This window comes from Mytilus trossulus, chromosome 8 (assembly GCF_036588685.1).
Source record: "Mytilus trossulus isolate FHL-02 chromosome 8, PNRI_Mtr1.1.1.hap1, whole genome shotgun sequence".
Lineage (NCBI taxonomy): Eukaryota > Metazoa > Mollusca > Bivalvia > Mytilida > Mytilidae > Mytilus > Mytilus trossulus.
The window spans coordinates 39,855,267-39,877,021 of record NC_086380.1 but is presented as its reverse complement, the minus strand read 5'-3'; the positions used below and the strand labels follow the sequence as shown (position 1 = coordinate 39,877,021).

The following is a 21,755-nucleotide window of genomic DNA, read 5'->3' as shown; positions in this document are numbered from 1 at the left end:
AATAAAATTCCATTTTTTCCATATTTTACTATAAATGGACTTAGTTTTTTCTGGGGGGAAACAAAACATTCACTCTGTGGTTAAAGTTTTTAGAATTTAAATAACTTTCTCAAACTATCCTGGGTTTGTACCAAACTTGGACAGATGCTTGTTTATGATCATAAGATAATATCCAGAAGTAAATTTTGAAAAAATAAAATTCCATTTTTTCCATATTTTACTTATAAATGGACTTAGTTTTTTCTGCGGGGAAACAAAACATTCACTCTGTGGTTAAAGTTTTTAGAACTTTCTTAAACTATCCTTGGTTTGTACCAAACTTGGACAGAAGCTTGTTTATGATCATAAGATAGTATCCAGAAGTAAATTTTGTAAATAAATAAATCCTTTTTTTCCATATTTTACTTTTAAATGGACTTAGTTTTTCTCCAGGGAACCATTACATTCACTCTGTGGTTAAAGTTTTAAATATTTTAATAACTTTCTTAAACTATCCTGGGTTTGTACCAAACTTGGACAGAAGCTTATTTATGATCATAATATTGTATCCAGAAGTAAAGTTTGTAAAAAGATTACTCCGTTCTTTCTGTAATTTACTTTTAAATAGTAACAAGAGGAATATTTTTATTGATTTTTTTCCTCATTGTTGTTGAGCCTGCAATTTACAGCAAAAATAGGCGAGAAACTGGGTTCCGCGGAACCCTTACAAATTTTTTAACCATTTTTCGTAAATCTCCATGATCTTTTACAAAAATCTTCTTCTCTGCAACTACCTGGCCAAATTAATCCAAACTTGGCCACAATCATCATTGATGTATCTAGTTTAAAAATTGTGTTTTTTGACCCGGCCAACTAACCAAGATGGCCGACAGAGCTAAAAATAGAACATGGAGGTTAAATGCAGTTTTTGGTTATTACTCAAAGACCAAAGCATTTAGAGGAAATTTGACAATGGGTAAATTGTTAATCTGGTCAAGATCTATCTTCCCTGTAATTTTAAGATGAATCGGACAATCCGTTGTTGGGTTGCTGCTCCTAAATTTGTAATTTTTAAGGAAATTTTGCTGTTTTTGGATATTATCTTGAATATTATTATGGATAGAGATAAACTGTAAACAGCCAAATTGTTCAGCAAAGTAAGATTTACAAATAAGTCAGGGGAACTAAAATGGTCAGTTGACCCCTTTAGGAGTTATTGCCCTTTATAGTCCATTTTTAACCAATTTTCCTAAATCTTAGTTAACTTTTACAAAAATATTCTTCTCTGAAACTACTGGGCCAAATTTTACCAAACATAGCCAGAATCATTATTAGGCTATCTAGTTTAAAAATTGTGTTTTTTGACCGGGCTAACCATCCAATTGCAAGATGGCCGCTACGGTTAAAAATAGAACATAGGGGTAAAATGCAGTTTTTGGCTTATAACTCAAAAACCAAAGCATTAAGAGCAAATCTGACAAGAGGTCAAATTGTTTATCTCGTCAAGATCTATCTGCCCTGAAATTTTTAGATGAATTGGACAACTCGTTGTTAGGTTGCTGCCCCTAAATTGGTAATTTTAAGGAAATTTTGCTGTTTTGGGTTATTATCTTGAATATTATAATAGATAGAGATTAACTGTAAACAGCAATAATGTACTGCAATTTAAGACTAAAAAATAAGTCAAAATTACCAAAATGGAAGTTATTGTCCTTTATAATCAATTTTTAACAATTTTCATAAAATTTGTAAAATTTTACTAACATTTTCCACTGAAACTACATGGACAAGTTCATTATAGACAGAGATAATTGTAAGCAGCAAGAATGTTCAGTAAAGTAAGATGTACAAACACATCACAATCACCTTAACACAATTTTGTCATGAACTGTCTGCTTCCTGTGTTTAATTCACATATACCAAGGTGAGCGACACAGGCTCTTTAGAGCCTCTAGATTGGAATGATTTTTCTAACATATAATTAAGTAATAAATAAAATTTGTAATGAAAATAACAATGTTTAATTTTTTTCTAAAATTTTTATACCCGCAAGCCTCCTTAATTTAAATAAATGCTGCAAACAAATAATAGAATCAAATATTACAATAAAAGTTTTCATTCAGATCCCTATTTTAAACTATTTGAAATGTTAGCAATAATTAAAGTGTTGCCTATTTTCCTGAATTTCCCTTCTTAAAAAAGCAATTTGCCATTTTTTGCAGAATTGTTTTTACAACAATACATCTGACATTAATTTTGGCATTTTTAGGTTAAATTTTATGTACACTGATAGTATTAAAATACTTTTAAAACCAATGTTAACCAAGTATTCATATTGCATGTTTTTTAATAGTCCTGATTTATATACATGTATATCGAATTGTTTTTTTTGGGGGGAGGGGGATATTATATATGCCTTCATCTTTTGGTAAACATAGTCAGCTGAATAGGTAAGGAAGGGTTGGGATCCCGCTATCATGTTTAACCCGCCACATTCTTTATGTATGTGCCTATCCCAAGTCAGGAGCCTGTAATTCAGTGTTTGTCCTTTGTTTATGTGTTACATATTTGTTGTTCGTTCATTTTTTTACATAAATAAGGCTGTTAGTTTTCTCGTTTGAATTGTTTTACATTGTCTTATCGGGGCCTGTAATAGCTGACTATGAGGTATGGGCTTTGCTCATTGTTGAAGGCCATATGGTTACCTATAGTTGTTAATGTCTGTGTCATTTTGGTCTTTTGTGGATAGTTGTCTCATTGGCAATCATACCACATCTTCTGTTTAGCTCACTTGGCGTCCTTCGTCGTCTGTCGTTAGCTTTTACAAAAATCTTCTCCTCTGAAACTACTGGGCCAAATTAATCCAAACTTGGCCTCAATCCTCATTGGGGTATCTAGTTTAAAAAATGTGTTCGGTGACCCTGCCAACCAACCAAGATGGCCGCCATGGCTAAAAATAGAACAAAGGGGTAAAATGCAGTTTTTGGCTTATAACTCAAAAACCAAAGCATTTAGAGAAAATATGGCATGGGGGGTAAAATTGTTTATCAGGTCAAGATCTATTTGCCCTGAAATTTTCAGATGAATGGGACAACTCATTGTTAGGTTGCTGCCCCTAAATTGGTAATTTTAAGAAAATTTTACCGTTTTTGGTTATTATCTTGAATATTGTTATAGATAGAGATAAACTGTTAACTGCAATAATGTTCAGCAAAGTAAGATTTACAAATAATTCAACATGACCGAAATGGTCAGTTGACCCCTTTAGGAGTTATTGCTCTTTATAGTCCATTTTTAATCATTTTACGTAAATCTTAGTAGTCTTTTACTCCTCTTAAACTACTGGGCCAAATTAAGCCAAACTTGGCCACAATCATAATTGGGGTATTTAGTTGAAAAATGTGTCCGATGACCTTGCCAACCAACCAAGATGGCCGCCATGGCTAAAAACAGAACATAGGGGTAAAATGCAGTTTTTGGCTTATAACTCTAAAATCAAAGCACTTAGAGAAAATCTGACAAGGGGTAAATTTGTTTATCTCGTCAAGATTTATCTGCTTTTTAATTTCAGATGAATTGGACAACCTGTTGTTGGGTTGCTGCACCTGAATTGGTAATTTTAAGGAAATTTTACTGTTTTGATTATTATCTTGAATATTATTATAGATAGAGATAAACTGTATACAGCAATCATGTTCAGCAAAGTAAGATTTACAAATAAGTCTGCATGACCGAAATGGTCAGTGGACCCCTTCAGGAGTTATTGCCCTTTATAGTAAATTTTTTACCATTTTTGGTAAATCTTAGTAATTTTTTACCAAAAACTTCTCCTCTGAAACTACCGGGTCAAATTAATCCAAACTTGGCAACAATCATCTTTGGGGAATCTAGTTTAAAAATGTGTCACATGACCCAGCCATCCAACCAAGATGGCCACCAAGGCAAACTAGAGGCTCTAAAGAGCCTGTGTCGCTCACCTTGGTCTATGTGAATATTAAACAAAGGAAGCAGATTGAAAATTGACTACAAAGGTCAATAACTCCTACAGGGGTCAATTGACCATTTTTTTTTTTTTTTTTTGAACATTATTGCTGTTTACAGTTTACCTATATCTATAATAATATTCAATATAAAACAGCAAAATTTCCTTAAAATTACCAATTCAGGGGCCGCAACCTAAAAACAGGTTGTCTAATTCATCTGAAAATTTCAGGGCAGATAGATCTTGACCTGATTAACAATTTTACTTCATGTCAGATTTTCTCTAAATTATTTGGTTTTTGAGTTATAAGCCAAAAACTGCATTTTACCCCTATGTTCTATTTTTAGCCGTGGCGGCCATCTTTATTTGATGGCCAGGTCACCGGACACATTTTTTAAACAAGAAACCCCAAAGATGATTGTGGCCAAGTTTGGATCAATTTGGCACAGCAGTTTCAGAGAAGAAGATTTTAGTAAAAGATTTATAAAATTTACGAAAAATGGTTAAAAATTGACTTTAAAGGGCAATAACTCCTAAAGAGGTCAACTGACCATTTTGGTCATGTTGACTTATTTGTAAATCTGACCTTGCTGAACATTATTGCTGTTTACAGTTTACCTATATCTATAATAATATTCAATATAATAACCAAAAACAGCAAAATTTCCTTAAAATTACCAATTCAGGGGCTGCAACCCAAAAACCGGTTGTCCAATTCATCTGAAAATTTCAGGGCAGATAGATCTTCACCTGATTAACAATTTTACCAATGTCAGATTTGCTCTAAATGCTTTGGTTTTTGAGTTATAAGCCAAAAACTGCATTTTACCCCTATGTTCTATTTATAGCCATGGCGGTCATTTTGGTTAGTTGGCGGGGTCACCGGACACAATTTTTAAACTAGATACCCCAATGATAATTGTGGCCAAGTTTCAAATAATTTGGCCCAGCAGTTTCAGAGGAGAAGATTTTTCTAAAAGATTACTAAGATTTACGAAAAATGGTTAAAAATTGACTATAAAGGGCAATAACTCCTAAAGTGGTCAACTGATCATTTTGGTCATGTTGACTTATTTGTAGATCTTACTTTGCTGAACATTATTGCTTTTTACAGTTTATCTCTATCTGAAATAATATTCAAGATAATAACCAAAAACAACAAAATTTCCTTAAAATTACCAATTCAGGGGCAGCAACCTAACAACGGAATGTCAGATTCATCTGAAAATTTCAGGGCAGATAGATCTTCACCTGATTAACAATATTACCCCATGTCAGATTTGCCATAAATGCTTTGGTTTTTGAGTTATAAGCCAAAAACTGCATTTTACCCCTATGTTCTATTTATAGCCATGGCGGCCATCTTGGTTAGTTGGCGGGGTCACCGGACACAATTTTTTAACTAGATACCCCAATGATGATTGTGGCCAAGTTTGGTTAAATTTGGCCCAGTAGTTTCAGAGGAGAAGATTTTTGTAAAAGTTAACGCCGGACGACGACGACGGACGACGACGACGGACGCCAAGTGATGAGAAAAGCTCACTTGGCCCTTCGGGCCAGGTGAGCTAAAAAAGAACATAGGGGTAAAATGCAGTTTTTGGCTTATAATTAAAAAAAACAAAGCATTTCAAGGAAATCTAACATGGTGTAAAATTGTTTATCAGGTCAAGATCTATCTGCCCTGAAATTTTCAGATGAATGGGACATCCCGTTGCTGGGTTGCTGCCCTTATATTGGTAATTTTAAGGAAATTTTACCGTTTTTGGTTATTATCTTGAATATTGTTATAGATAGAGATAAACTGTTAACTGCAATAATGTTCAGCAAAGTAAGATTTACAAATAATTCAACATGACCGAAATGGTCAGTTGACCCCTTTAGGAGTTATTGCTCTTTATAGTCCATTTTTAATCATTTTACGTAAATCTTAGTAGTCTTTTACTCCTCTTAAACTACTGGGCCAAATTAAGCCAAACTTGGCCACAATCATAATTGGGGTATTTAGTTGAAAAATGTGTCCGATGACCTTGCCAACCAACCAAGATGGCCGCCATGGCTAAAAACAGAACATAGGGGTAAAATGCAGTTTTTGGCTTATAACTCTAAAATCAAAGCACTTAGAGAAAATCTGACAAGGGGTAAATTTGTTTATCTCGTCAAGATTTATCTGCTTTTTAATTTCAGATGAATTGGACAACCTGTTGTTGGGTTGCTGCACCTGAATTGGTAATTTTAAGGAAATTTTACTGTTTTGATTATTATCTTGAATATTATTATAGATAGAGATAAACTGTATACAGCAATCATGTTCAGCAAAGTAAGATTTACAAATAAGTCTGCATGACCGAAATGGTCAGTGGACCCCTTCAGGAGTTATTGCCCTTTATAGTAAATTTTTTACCATTTTTGGTAAATCTTAGTAATTTTTTACCAAAAACTTCTCCTCTGAAACTACCGGGTCAAATTAATCCAAACTTGGCAACAATCATCTTTGGGGAATCTAGTTTAAAAATGTGTCACATGACCCAGCCATCCAACCAAGATGGCCACCAAGGCAAACTAGAGGCTCTAAAGAGCCTGTGTCGCTCACCTTGGTCTATGTGAATATTAAACAAAGGAAGCAGATTGAAAATTGACTACAAAGGTCAATAACTCCTACAGGGGTCAATTGACCATTTTGTTTTGTTTTTTTTGAACATTATTGCTGTTTACAGTTTACCTATATCTATAATAATATTCAATATAAAACAGCAAAATTTCCTTAAAATTACCAATTCAGGGGCCGCAACCTAAAAACAGGTTGTCTAATTCATCTGAAAATTTCAGGGCAGATAGATCTTGACCTGATTAACAATTTTACTTCATGTCAGATTTTCTCTAAATTATTTGGTTTTTGAGTTATAAGCCAAAAACTGCATTTTACCCCTATGTTCTATTTTTAGCCGTGGCGGCCATCTTTATTTGATGGCCAGGTCACCGGACACATTTTTTAAACAAGAAACCCCAAAGATGATTGTGGCCAAGTTTGGATCAATTTGGCACAGCAGTTTCAGAGAAGAAGATTTTAGTAAAAGATTTATAAAATTTACGAAAAATGGTTTAAAATTGACTTTAAAGGGCAATAACTCCTAAAGAGGTCAACTGACCATTTTGGTCATGTTGACTTATTTGTAAATCTGACCTTGCTGAACATTATTGCTGTTTACAGTTTACCTATATCTATAATAATATTCAATATAATAACCAAAAACAGCAAAATTTCCTTAAAATTACCAATTCAGGGGCTGCAACCCAAAAACCGGTTGTCCAATTCATCTGAAAATTTCAGGGCAGATAGATCTTCACCTGATTAACAATTTTACCAATGTCAGATTTGCTCTAAATGCTTTGGTTTTTGAGTTATAAGCCAAAAACTGCATTTTACCCCTATGTTCTATTTATAGCCATGGCGGTCATCTTGGTTAGTTGGCGGGGTCACCGGACACAATTTTTAAACTAGATACCCCAATGATAATTGTGGCCAAGTTTCAAATAATTTGGCCCAGCAGTTTCAGAGGAGAAGATTTTTCTAAAAGATTACTAAGATTTACGAAAAATGGTTAAAAATTGACTATAAAGGGCAATAACTCCTAAAGTGGTCAACTGATCATTTTGGTCATGTTGACTTATTTGTAGATCTTACTTTGCTGAACATTATTGCTTTTTACAGTTTATCTCTATCTGAAATAATATTCAAGATAATAACCAAAAACAACAAAATTTCCTTAAAATTACCAATTCAGGGGCAGCAACCTAACAACGGAATGTCAGATTCATCTGAAAATTTCAGGGCAGATAGATCTTCACCTGATTAACAATATTACCCCATGTCAGATTTGCCATAAATGCTTTGGTTTTTGAGTTATAAGCCAAAAACTGCATTTTACCCCTATGTTCTATTTATAGCCATGGCGGCCATCTTGGTTAGTTGGCGGGGTCACCGGACACAATTTTTTAACTAGATACCCCAATGATGATTGTGGCCAAGTTTGGTTAAATTTGGCCCAGTAGTTTCAGAGGAGAAGATTTTTGTAAAAGTTAACGCCGGACGACGACGACGGACGACGACGACGGACGCCAAGTGATGAGAAAAGCTCACTTGGCCCTTCGGGCCAGGTGAGCTAAAAAAGAACATAGGGGTAAAATGCAGTTTTTGGCTTATAATTAAAAAAAACAAAGCATTTCAAGGAAATCTAACATGGTGTAAAATTGTTTATCAGGTCAAGATCTATCTGCCCTGAAATTTTCAGATGAATGGGACATCCCGTTGCTGGGTTGCTGCCCTTATATTGGTAATTTTAAGGAAATTTTGCTGTTTTTGGTTATCATCTTGAATATTATTATAGATAAAGATAAACTGTAAATGGCAATAATTTACAGCAAAGTAACCCCTTAAAATAAGTCAACATGACCAAAATGGTCAATTGACCCCCTAAGGAGTTATTGTCCTTTATAGTCAATTTAAACAATTTTCATAAAATTTGTACATTTTTACTAACATTTTCCACTGAAACTACTGTCCCAAGTTTATTATAGATCGAGATAATTATAAGCAGCAAGAATGTTCAGTAAAGTAAGATGTACAAACACATCCCATCACTAAAACACAATTTTGTCATGAATCCATATGCTTCCTTTCTTTAATATTTACATAGACCAAGGTGAGCAACACAGGCTTTTTAGAGCCTCTAGTTTTATATATAGCCATCAGCTATTGAAGATGTTATATATTTACTTCTATATTGTAGAAAGTTGAGCAAGTTATAGGAATTGAGCTATGTGAACAAGCTGTTGAAGATGCTAAACAGAATGCAAAATTAAATGGTATGGATCTGAAAATGAAAGAGTTCACTATCTTTTCCTTATGTTATATCTGCATATTTTGAAAAAAAGGGATTTATCATACTTCAAGTAATATAATGTCATTAAGGTTTAAAATTGGGTTCAAATGGTTGCTTATGAAATGCATTTATACATTTCCTGCTTAATTAATTTAATTTAAAGCTATCTACTAGATATTTATATTTTGAATAGAGGCTTACTGTGACCTATTGCTGTTAATGTCTGTGTCATTTTGGTCTCTTGTGGACAGTCTTCTCATTGGCAATCTTACCACATCTTCTTTTTTATATTAGATATAATAAAATTTTGAAATTAAATATTTTCTTTAATGTGGTAAGTATATATTGAAAATAGTCATTTTTCAGATGGCAGGAAAATGTGACAAATGTTATTTAGAATTTGCATTTTTTTTTTCAAAGCCTAAGTTTTGATCAAAGGGAAATAATCTGTCGCTTTTATTATATGCATATATTAATTTATGAGTAAGTACAGGTCAAATCAGTATTTTACCTTACCTTATCCATGAACATAGTCTCAAAATGAGCTTTTTCCTCCTTATTCACTGCTATAAACCGAATGACCAAGAATCTAAGAAAAAAAATGAACAGTAAATAATGATTTCTGTTTGTAGGTATATACAACTGTAGATACCAATGTGGGAAGGCTGAAGATTTAATAACACGTGTCATGAAATCATTACATACAAAAGATGTGGTGGCCATATTGGATCCACCACGAGCAGGCATACGTGAGTAGAAATTTGACCTGAATTGTATGTTCAAAGCATTCCTTTGTTATATGATTATTTTTTTGTATTGTTTCAAATGAATCTAAGACAATAGTCACCCTCCAAGGATATAAGCACCAATTGGAAACTCTTCCCAATGCCACCAAAGCTCCAACCACATATCTGATATATAATATATAATGGGGGAGGCGCTTTTTCTTTTACTCTGTCTTGCATTCAACTATAATTGATAATTTCCTATAATTGTTCAGGTCTCCTCAACTCTGCCACAATTTTGTTGTTTTTTCAAGTGATCATGGTTTGCAAATTATTTTGTGAATTGCAGAATCTTTTTGTTGAAGCAGTTTGATAGATAGCATTCTGTAACATATTCAAAGTATTGGAAACAATTCATTTCTTTCTCATAAACTAAAAAAAATTGAGAAAGTTATGATCTTTTTAAAAATCTATTCAAGAAATGTATGGGAGGCACTTCTATTAAAATTAATTTGTTTGTGGTAATTGTAGAAAGGAGACCTTGTATTAATGTTCTCTTTTTTTTCTTCTTGTAGATCCCAAAGTGATCCATGCGATCAGGAAATGTCCAGTTTTAACCAGATTGATCTATGTGTCATGTAGTCCAAAATCAGCTACCAATAACTTTGTGGAGTAAGTATTGTATGATTTGTTTAGGATATCCCATATCCTCAGAAAGACATGGTAAATCAGGGGCGGATCCAGCCATTTGAAAAAGGGGGGGTTCCCAACCCAGAGTAAAAAGGGGGGGGGGGGGGGGGAGGGGGGGGGGGGGTGTTCCAACCATATGCTCCCATTCAAATGCATTGATCGCCACATAAAAGGGGGGTTCCAACCCCCCAAACCCCCCTGGATCCGCCAATGTTAATTCTTTTCTCCTTTCCATTTGATATTTTCTATTTTAGAAACCTAGCATTCTGGGAAATACTTACAAAAGTATTCACAAGAGCATTGTTATTTGTTATTAACACCCTAAACAATGGAAATTCAACTGTCAGATGACATAAATACCTTTAAAATATATTATACAACGATGAAATATCAGAAATTTTATATTTTTATATTTTGGGGTTGACGCACACCTTTAATAATATTTTTTTATCAAATTCACCAACGTGAGATTTTGTCAAAGGCTGCATGATGGGTAAAATACCTAATGAATACCTCTTGAAGGTGTTTGAATGGTGATCTCCCCTTAACAGATTTTCATTGGCTTAATATTTGTGTGTTTGAATGAACATTATGAATATTTCTCTTTAACAGTTTTTCATTTGCAGAGTATTTGTGTGACAAACTTTTTCACACATTATTTATTATTAAAACTATTTTAAGTATATTATTTATTATTGCATAATGGCTTGTAAATATATCAAAACTACATTTCTAAAGCAAGCTTATCATCTCCCAAAATTAGTTACTAGTTAAAATAAAATCCCTGAATGCTTTTATAGGTGACTTTTTTAATATAAACTATTTCATTTTTAGCTCACCTGGCCCATCATTGGGGTTTCCCGCCAAACCAACCAAGATGGCCGCCAAGGCTAAAAATAGAACAAAGGGGTGAAATGCAGCTTTTGGCTTATAACTCAAAAACCAAAGCATTAAGAGCAAATCTGACAGGTCAAGATCTATCTGCCCTGAAATTTTCAGATTAATCGGACAACCCGTTGTTGGGTTGCTGCCCCTGAATTGGTAATTTTATGGAAATTTTGCTGTTTTTGGTTATTCTCTTGAATATTATTATAGATAGAGATAAACTGTAAACAGCGATAATGTTCAGCAAAGTAAGATTTACAAATAAGTCAACATGACCAAAATGGTCAGTTGACCTCTTTAGGAGTTATTGCCCTTGAAAGTCAATTTTTAACCATTTTTCGTAAATTTTATATATCTTTTACAAAAATCTTTTCTTCTGAAACTGCTGGGCCAAATTAATCCAAACTTGGCCACAAACATCGCTGGGGTATGTTATTTAAAAAATGTGTGGCGTGACCCCCCAAACCAACCAAGATGGCCGCCATGGCTAAAAATAGATCATAGGGGTGAAATGCAGCTTTTGGCTTATAACTCAAAAACCAAAGCATTTAGAGCAAATCTGACATGGGGTAAAATTGTTAATCAGGTCAAGATCTATCTGCCCTGAAATTTTCAGATGAATCAGAGAACCTGAATTGGTAATTTTATGGAAATTTTGCTGTTTTAGGTTATTATCTTGAATATTATTATAGATAGAGATAAACTGTTAACAGCAATAATGTTCAGCAAAGTAAGATTTACAAATAAGTCAAACATGACCAAAATGGTCAATTAACCCTGTAAGGAGTTATTGTCCTTTATATTCAATTTTAAACAATTTTCATAAAATTTGTAAATTTTTACTACCGGTAACATTTTTCACAGAAACTACTGGGCCAAGTTCCTTATAGATAGTGATAATTGTAAGCAGCAAGAATGTTCAGTAAAGTAAGATGTACAAATGTACAAACACATCACCATCACCAAAACACAATTTTGTCATGAATACATCTGCTTCCTTTTTTAGCTCACCTGGCCCAAAGAGCCAAGTGAGCTTTTCTCATCACTTGGCGTCGGGCGTTGTTAACTTTTACAAAAATCTTCTCCTCTGAAACTGCTGAGCCAAATTTAACCAAACATTGCCAAAATCTTTATTAGGGTATCTAGTTTAAAAATTGTGTCCGGTGACCCGGTCAACCAACCAAGATGGCCGCCTAGGCTAAAAAAAGAACATAGGGATAAAATGCAGTTTTTGGCTATTAACTCAAAAAACAAAGCTTTTAGAGCAAATCTGACGTGAATCATATTGTTTACCAGGTCAAGATCTATCTGCCCTGAAATTTTCAGATGAATCGGACAACCCGTTGTTGGGTTGCTGCCCCTGAATTGGTAATTTTAAGGAAATTTTACTGTTTTTGGGTTATTATCTTGAATATTATTATAGATAGAGATAAACTGTAAACAGCAATAATGTTCAGCAAAGTAAGTTTACAAATAAGTCAGCATGACTGAAATGGTCAGTTGACCCCTTTAGGAGTTATTGCCCTTTATAGTCAATTTTTAACCATTTTTCATAAATCTTAGGAATCTTTTACAAAAATCTTCTCCTCTAAAACAACTTGGCCAAATCAAACCAAATTCGGCAACAACTATTATTGGGGTATTTAGTTTAATAAATGTGTGGCGTGACATAGCAAACCAACCAAGATGGCTGCCACAGCTAAAAATAGAACATAGGTGTAAAATGCAGTTTTTGGCTTATAACTAAAAAACCAAAGCATTTAGAGCAAATCTGACAAGGTAAAATTGTTCATCAGGTCAAGATCTATCTGCCCTGAAATTCTCAGATGAATTGGACAACAGGTTGTTGGGTTGCTGCCCCTGAATTGGTAATTTTAAGGAAATTTTGCTGTTTTTGGTTATTATCTTGAATATTATTATAGATAGAATTAAACTGTAAACAGCAATAATGTTCAGCAAAGTAAGATGTACAAATAAGTCAACATGACCGAAATGGTCAGTTGACCCCTTTAGGAGTTATTGCCCTTTATAGTCAAGTTTTAACAATTTTTGCTCACCTGGCCCAAAGGGCCAAGTGAGCTTTTCTCATCACTTGGCGTCCGTCGTCGTCTTCCCTCGTCATCCTGCGTCCGGCGTTAACTTTTACAAAAATCTTCTCCTCTGAATCTACTGGGCCAAATTTAACCAAACTTGGCCACAATCATCATTAGGGTATCTAGTTTATAAATTGTGTCCGGTGACCCGGCCAACCAACCAAGATGGCCGCCATGGCTAAAAATAGAACATAGGGGTAAAATGCAGTTTTTGGCTTATAACTCAAAAACCAAAGCATTTAGAGCAAATCTGACATGGGGTAAAATTGCTTATCAGGTTAAGATCTATGCCCTGAAATTTTCAAATGAATCTGACATTCCGTTGTTAGGTTGCTGCCCCTGAATTGGTAATTTTAAGGAAATTTTGCTGTTTTTGGTTATTATCTTGAATATTATTATAGATAGAGATAAACTGTAAACAGCAATAATGTTCAGCAAAGTAAGATCTACAAATAAGTCCAAAGCATTTAAAGCAAATCTGACATGAAGTAAAATTGTTTATCAGGTCAAAATCTATCTGCCCTGAAATTTTCAGATGAATCTTGAATATTATTATAGATAGAGATAAACTTTAAAATACAATAAATGTTTGCAAAGTAAGATCTATAAATAAGTCAACATGACTGAAATTGTCAGTTGACCCCTTTAGGAGTTATTGACCTTTATAGTCAAGTTTTAACCATTTTTTTGTAAATCTTAGTAATTAATCTTTTACAAAAATCTTCTCCTCTGAAATTACTGTTAATTATAGATAGAGATAATTGTCAGCAGCTAGAATGTTCAGTAAATTAAGATGTACAAACACATCACCATCACCAAAACACAATTTTGTCATGAATCCATCTGCGTCTTTTGTTTAATATTCACATAGACCAAGGTGAGCGAAACAGGCTCTTTAGAGCCTCTAGTTATACATCTTAAAGTGACGAATTTACAATAAATATGTATATGATATAGCTATACTATGAACATTTTACAATAAATATGCATATTATATAGCTATACTATGAACATTTTACAATAAATATGCATATTATATAGCTATACTATGAACATTTTACAATAAATATGTATATTATATTTAGCTATACTATGAATATTTTACAATAAATATGTATATTATATTTAGCTATACTATGAACATTTTACAATAAATATTATGTATATTATATTTAGCTATACTATGAACATTTTATCAGCCTTGATTACTGATTTATAGCTAAAAGAGGGGGGAATAGTTTTTTGTGTTAACCTGTTATGGGCCTTTTCAAGGTGTTGTTAACTGTTATCTAAGATCAATTTAAGCTGTTTTAACTGTTTTCAACCCACTTTGTTAACTGTTATCAGCATTTTTGCTTTTTTTGTTAACTGTTTTTCCAAAATCGAGGTGTTAACATGTTAACACACACCCTATTGCCCCCCCTCCTAAAAATGTAATCATTTTGCAATGGGATTGATTTCCCGAATGTTGTAGATTTTAACCTTCTTCAGAAGAGACATTAATTATGAGGGGTGATTTATCAATAAGGAATAAGGAACACAGCAGATAGACTTTTAAGAGATTGTTATTCTCCCGGTGGCAAAAATTATGATTGGAGGAAAATTATTGGATATTTGAATTCATGATTTCAGATTTTGCATATACCAGGAAAAAAAAGAGAGAAAATTGTTGTTTACAGACTGTTGTTTTAAAAGTGAATTGAAATTTTCTGTATAAAAGTTTATACTATTTTACACCAAACCATGCATGAGTATTACTGTACCTGGCCAAAAGTATTCTTTTCCTGCATTTTTTTGCTATTATTTCATATAAAAATATATTTTGGGGTCAGTTTTTGGTCTGATTTAAGAAACTTGGTACTGATAGAAGCAGAATTGTCACAGGTTTATTTGGTTACATATTTTTAGTGGATTATTTACATTTTTTCACAAGATAAACACAAATATTATTTTTTGTTCAGAAATTCGCTATGTATTCAACCAAATTAAATTAAACAAATGTATGGTATGTGTTCTTAAGGCCTTGTTGATAAAAATGCAACCAAAAATGCCCTCAAAATAATACAAAAAAAAAATGTGATTATGTATGAAATAATAGTTATAAAATGCAGGTGACAAATACTTTTGTCCAGGTACTGTATATAACATTTTTATAAACTGGTAGAAAACATTTGATTGTCATCTAAATAACTGAATACTTTTTGGATACATTTACTAAATATCAACCCCACCCCTTCCTCCTCTCCTCCTTTCAAAGTGCCAAAAACAATTGTGTGTACTGATTACCGTCCAAACAACTAAGTTTATCACATTCAGTAGAAATAATTTTGTCAGGTAAATATATTTCTGGTTTCATTAATCAATAAAATCAATAACAATTTGTAAGTAACAGATATTTATGTAATTAGTAACTTGTGCAAACTGTAAACTTTTTTATAAAGTTAAACGAATGTTTGCGACAGGTGTTTTATTTATGAATATTAATATATTTTGTTCAGGTTGTTCTGCTCAATGCTCTGACCATTTTTATGTCAATAAGGGGGAATTATTGTTTTCTAGTCTGTTCAGCCGTCTGTCTGTTTGTACTTTAGTCCATCTTTAAGCTCATCCTATAAAAGATTAAAGTTTAAGATAGTTTTCCATTATGTTGTTTAAGATTGATTGACTTATATATGATCAATATTTATCATGTCATTACACAGGGAAATTTCAATTGCATCAATTTCACATGGATTTCAGCTCAAATCAGCTTATATTGAAAAACTCACTTGAATAAGTGACCGGGGTAATGCAAGTTTCTTTCGAATCTTGTGTAAAACTCACGTGAAATTTTTCATGTTAAAATCACAAGAATTTCTAAAATAAATTCATTCAAATAACATCTAAATTTTCAAATTTAATCATGAAAAATACCATTCTTTTATTTGTAAAGTTCATGTGAATTTCACATTAAATTCAGATGAAAATTTGCATGTGAGTTTTATGTTTAATGTGAATCTCAAATGAGTTTCATGTGAAATTCCCGTGAGCAAATTTTGCCTGTATATTCATTACAATTTTGATATCATTTCTTAAGCGCTTAAATTATGTTTCCTTAGAGAATATTGTCTAATCCTTGTAAAGAAGTCATGGAAAGAGGAATCGGTATTTTCATTAGATATTTTAAGGGCTATTCCATTAAAATGTGGATAGGAAGGATAGTTTAATTATTGAATTAAGGTCATGGGTCTTTTTCAGTATGTGTCTATTACCATTATGCAAAATTTTATTATTTAAAAAATGGTTGTTGCTTGTAGGGATATTTTGAAAGTCCCTTCCTACCCTCCCCTCTCCTTTTTTTTAATGGAATAGCCCTTAAGTTGTATAAATGTTGACAGTTATTGAGATTAATATGATTTCAGTTTGATGAAAAATCCTTCCAAGAAGACGAAAGGAATTCCATACAAGCCAGTCAAAGCTATTCCTGTTGATCTGTTTCCTTATACTAAACATTGTGAGATGGTGATTTTATTTGAACGTAAACTTCCTGTAAATCAGGAACCAGAAAAAGAAGACAGTTCATAATGATTTTAATTAAAATACACCTCATTTTTAAAAGTTGTTTGTATTAGATTTTAACAGAATCCACACAAAGTTCTGTGGATTCACCTTTATTATTGATATACCAATGTTCATGGATTTTGTGGGTACATGTATATGTACACAACTAATTTAGATAATCAACAAAGTACAGATTTCAATAGGCTGGTATTCAGACTTTGGTGGAAAAACAAAAAAATCAAATTTCCACAAAACTATAATTTGTCCTCAATCTACGAAAAATGGTATCTAAGAAAATACATAAATCCGCAGTATTATAACCTAAAAAGGTTGACATGGTTAAAGAAACATGATAATATCTGAACATCTCACAGCTGAGAGAAATACCATGCAAAAAAGAATCGTTGGTTTGGCAGTGCAGGATGTGTAAATACGCAGTCAGAAACAGTTGGAATAGAGATGTTTAAACTCATGTTTATTATACCCCTGCTTTTTACCCCCGCTTTAAAAAAGTGGGGGTATACCTCTGTCTCTCCGTCCATCTGTAAGTTCGTCTGCCCCATGAATATTTTTCGTCACATCTTTCTCAGGAACTACAATACAAGGATATCTGAAATTTGCTTTCAGGGTTTATATAACTCAGCTTTACTGTGCGATGTGTTTTAAGATTCATAACTCAAAAACTTCCTGTTTACCTAACACTTACATCCTTTTACACATGAGTAGCCAAGTTGAAAATTTTCGTCACAACACATTTTTCTCAGTAATTACAATACAAGGATTTCTGAAATTTGGTTTTAGGGTTTATATAAGTCAGCTATACTGTGTGATGTGTTTTCAGATTCATCACTCAACAGCTTCCTGTTTCCGAACACTTACATCATTTTAGACATCAGTAGCCAAGTTGAAAATTTTCGTCACATTTTTCTCAAGAATAACAATACAAGGATTTCTGAAATTTGGTTTCAGGGTTTATATAAGTCAGCTATACTGTGTGATGCGTTTTTAGATTCATCACTCAACAACTTCCTGTTTACCAAAATATTTGGACTGGGATATCATCAGTGAGCAGTAGGTCACCGTTTCACTTGTTTATTGAGATGTTTAAACTCACGCCTCCTTGTGGATTGCATCTTTAAACTTTCAAATTTATCTTTTGCATCTGCTAATTACTTTGGGATCAATTGCTTTAATAAGCTGCCAAAGCTTATTTGACTGATAATTAATTTCTTACTCACCTTCTAAAGGTGATAAAAACAATTTCACAACTTTATCCTAATCCCTAATTGAGTGTTATTTCTAATTCACTGGTGGTAAGCGGATCCGGAGATGGGAGACAACCCTAGGGATAAGTTTTTCTTTTCCGATTTTCTTGCACTAAAAGGTTCATTTGAACCAAATCGCTTGTCTCGTACATACTATTCGGCAGTCCGGTGATATTAAAACCAAATTTGATGCAATAAAACGTTTCAATTTTCGTAAAAAAGTCATTAAAAAATTCAAGCATGATGGTCGTAACTTAAAATGTGTGATGGTCGTAACTTCAACTATAGTATTTTGGATGATGGTCGTAACCGACACAAGATGGTCGTAACTTTGAAAGATGACCGTAACTCGAATATTTAGACAAACTTTTATTAATATATTTTAATTGTTAAGGTAATAATCTCAGATGTAATATATGATTTTCTACAAACAATATAATTTGTTACTCTAGAGATCTGGTAATGTTATGCAGAAATTAAGCTAGAGATTTATTCAACATACACATTTCTGATGGATTTCAAACGCTCATCATTTAGGAGCAACAGTGAAAACTAATCAACTCGCATTAATCCAAAAAGTATGTTAGGGTTGAGAATTAATATATTTTTTACTGTACGTTAAGACATGAAATTATTAAATGCACGTGTATTCCCTTGTATTTTCATTATAAAACTGTATTCTGATTGGCTAACTGCAAATCACATGTTATTCCTCAAGCAATTGCATCACTCAATAAAACTTTTCGTTCATGATAACACGTGCTCCCACAATAAAGTGCCCAGGTGAATTGAATAAAAAAGTTATAAAATTCGTGTTTTCATGATCATAGCTTAAAAAATGTAATTATAAGTATTGAATGCTTCTTTTTGTAACTTCATAGGGTTGTAAAAGCGTTGATCGTGCGCATATTTTTTAGAATGAAGCGCTTCCGCGCTTCATACAAAATGTACTTCGGTCAACGCTTTTACACCCCAATATATTTACAAAAAGAAGCATTCAATTCTTAAATATTTGTTTCTAGTGTTTTTTTATTTACGATTTTTTTGTTATCTGCAATCATGTCGGCAGATGAAATTATTAAACGTACAATTCTGAACAATCATCTTTAAATCATCTATTGCAGTTCTTATAAGTCTTTGAGTCTTTGTTTACTCCTTGGCTTTAAATTGTTATTGTCTTATAAACTATTGACCTTCAAATATTCGTCTTTTGGTCGTTAATGAGGAAATAGAATCCACAAATGCACTTCTCAGTCAGGGTTGAGTTCAATATCGTAGCTGCTATGTAGTGCTACGTAGATTTGCCGATTGAACATGTAGCTATAGACTAGTTGTTACATAGATATTGATAGCGGCTACGTAGCTGCTACGATTTTGAACTCAACCCAGGATTTTATAAAGTGTTGTCGTTATCTTTTATCGATTACATAATGATTTTATTGCTGTATATCATTGATATTGAAAACCGAATCCATGGTGTCGCAATGAACATCGTGTTAACCTCGAAAGTAGGAATATAGTTGATATATTTTTTACACTGCTACATGCACTGAATTTAAGAGTAAGATAAAATGCTAGTTTGTAGTCAGGCTTAAGCTTGTAGCCAGGATAATGTTACAAGGACTAAGTCAAACTAAATGGACTGCGGCAACTATTACATACAAATCCCGGTATGCAGGTTGAAAATCATGTGTAAGTTATATGTTTACATTGTATGTATGGCTACAAGCTACTCATGGGCTTCGTCATTGGACATTTCTGTGCACCTGATTATCAGCTTGATTTCACCAAACAACAATATGACGTCTAAACATCCAGGCTACAAATAAAGTGTATGTTCTTTAACTCAGGTACGGACCTGCGAATTCGCGGGTATGCTCTAGTCTCGATAACGACCTTCATAACCTATCATATGTTAAGCTTATTTTGACTCCTTATTAATGCTCTTTCGACAGTATCATTCTTCAATTGAAGATTTAAAAAAAAATCAACTAGTAGGTACATCCTCAAATATATGTTTTCAATAGATGCGAATTCCAAAGAAAAAAATCAGAATACTGTTATTTCATGTGATGTCCAATTTGTTAAAAATGCCTTTTCTTAAACTCATTTATTTTGTAATTAAAACAATTAGTTGATACATTTCGTGTTTTTTATTTCTAAATCAGAATTATCATAACAAGAGCTGTGTTTCTTGTTTTAAAATGAATAGTCAACTTTTGAGAAATTTACATTGTTAATGAATTTAACCGCTTACATTAATTCAACTATTTGCGTCTTTGTTAATTTTATACATTATATTTTCAGAATAAATGACTGTTCATTTCATTTTGAATTGTTTCGTTCGATTCGTTCCAATTTTCGTCTTTACAGGTATCCCTCTCTCTATTTAGTTTTTAATATTTGGTGAAAACAACTTCACAAATATATAATATGATATATGATATATTCCTATAACAAAAGACACGTTGACTGGTTCGGTCCAAGACATTTGAAAATTTTGGAATTTTAAATCGAACTTTGATCAAAATTCCCCCAAAACTAATATTTGAAAACTTTTAAAAGTTTTGAATTGATAAGTGTTACTCGCATTGAAATTGCTTTATTTTACATTGTATGTAAAAAATGAAAAAAATTCTTTAGAAAAACATCACATAAAATACTAGTATGCATATAATAAAGACATGTTTAAAACTTTTGACTTGCCTTATTCGGTCTTATTTAAAACAGAGTTACGACCATCACAAATTTACGTTACGACCATCCTCAATATTTTTGTTTTTAAAGTTACGACCATCATGCTTGAATTTTTGAATGACTATTTTACGAAAATTGGAATGTTTTAATGCATCAAATTTGGTTTTAATATCACCGGACTGCCGAATAGTATGTACGAGACGAGCGGTTTGGTTCAAATGAACCTTTTAGTGCACGAAAATCGGAAAAGAAAAACTTATCCCTAGGGTTGTCTCCCATCTCCGGATGGTCGTAACTTTTTACGACCATCCGCTTACCACCAGTGTAATTGAATACCTAATTATTATTACATTATTGATACATGTAATATTTGTAACAAGTTTTTTTGACATCCATAACATTAAGATTATAATGCATCTCGATTTTGACATATGAATCTCAATCCAAACAATTTAGCATTATATACTTAGGAAAAATACAGATTTATTAAAAACAATTATTATATTAAATACAATCATATAAAATTATTGCCAATGAAAAATACATCATTTTTATATGACCGCAAACAATTTTTTTGGTCGTATATTGGTATCACGTTGGCGTCTGCGTCGTCGTCGTCCGAATACTTTCGGGTTTCGCACTATAACTTTAGTTGAAGTAAATAGAAATTTATGAAATTTAAACACAAGGTTTATGACCATCAAAGGAGGGTTGGGATTGATTTTGTAAGTTTTGGTCCCAACAGTTTAGGAATTAGGGGCCAAAAAGGGCCCAAATAAGCATTTTCTTGGTTTTCGCACTATAGCTTTAGTATGTAAATAGAAATCTATGAAATTTTGACACAAGGGTTATGACCACAAAAGACAGGTTGGGATTGATTCTGGGAGTTTTGGTTTTAACTGTTTAGGAATTAGGGGTTAAAAAGGACCCAAATAAGCATTATTCTTGGTTTTTGCACACTAACTTAGTATAAGTGAATAGAAATCAATGAAATTTAAACACAAGGTTTATGAACACAA

The 21,755-nt window shown here is 32.7% G+C and overlaps 1 protein-coding gene across 1 annotated transcript in view; it reads left to right on the top strand.

Moving 5' to 3' along the window:
* LOC134680935 (tRNA (uracil-5-)-methyltransferase homolog A-like) overlaps positions 1-16,825 on the top strand; it is a 35,918-nt gene extending 19,093 nt beyond the window's left edge. Inside the window, exons 19-22 of the mRNA XM_063540249.1 lie at positions 8,749-8,824; positions 9,474-9,590; positions 10,142-10,238; positions 16,636-16,825. Of these exons, the coding sequence (XP_063396319.1) occupies positions 8,749-8,824; positions 9,474-9,590; positions 10,142-10,238; positions 16,636-16,798 (453 nt within the window). The 3' untranslated portion in view covers positions 16,799-16,825. The remainder of the gene's footprint in view (positions 1-8,748; positions 8,825-9,473; positions 9,591-10,141; positions 10,239-16,635) is intronic.
* The last annotated feature ends 4,930 nt before the right edge of the window (positions 16,826-21,755 follow it).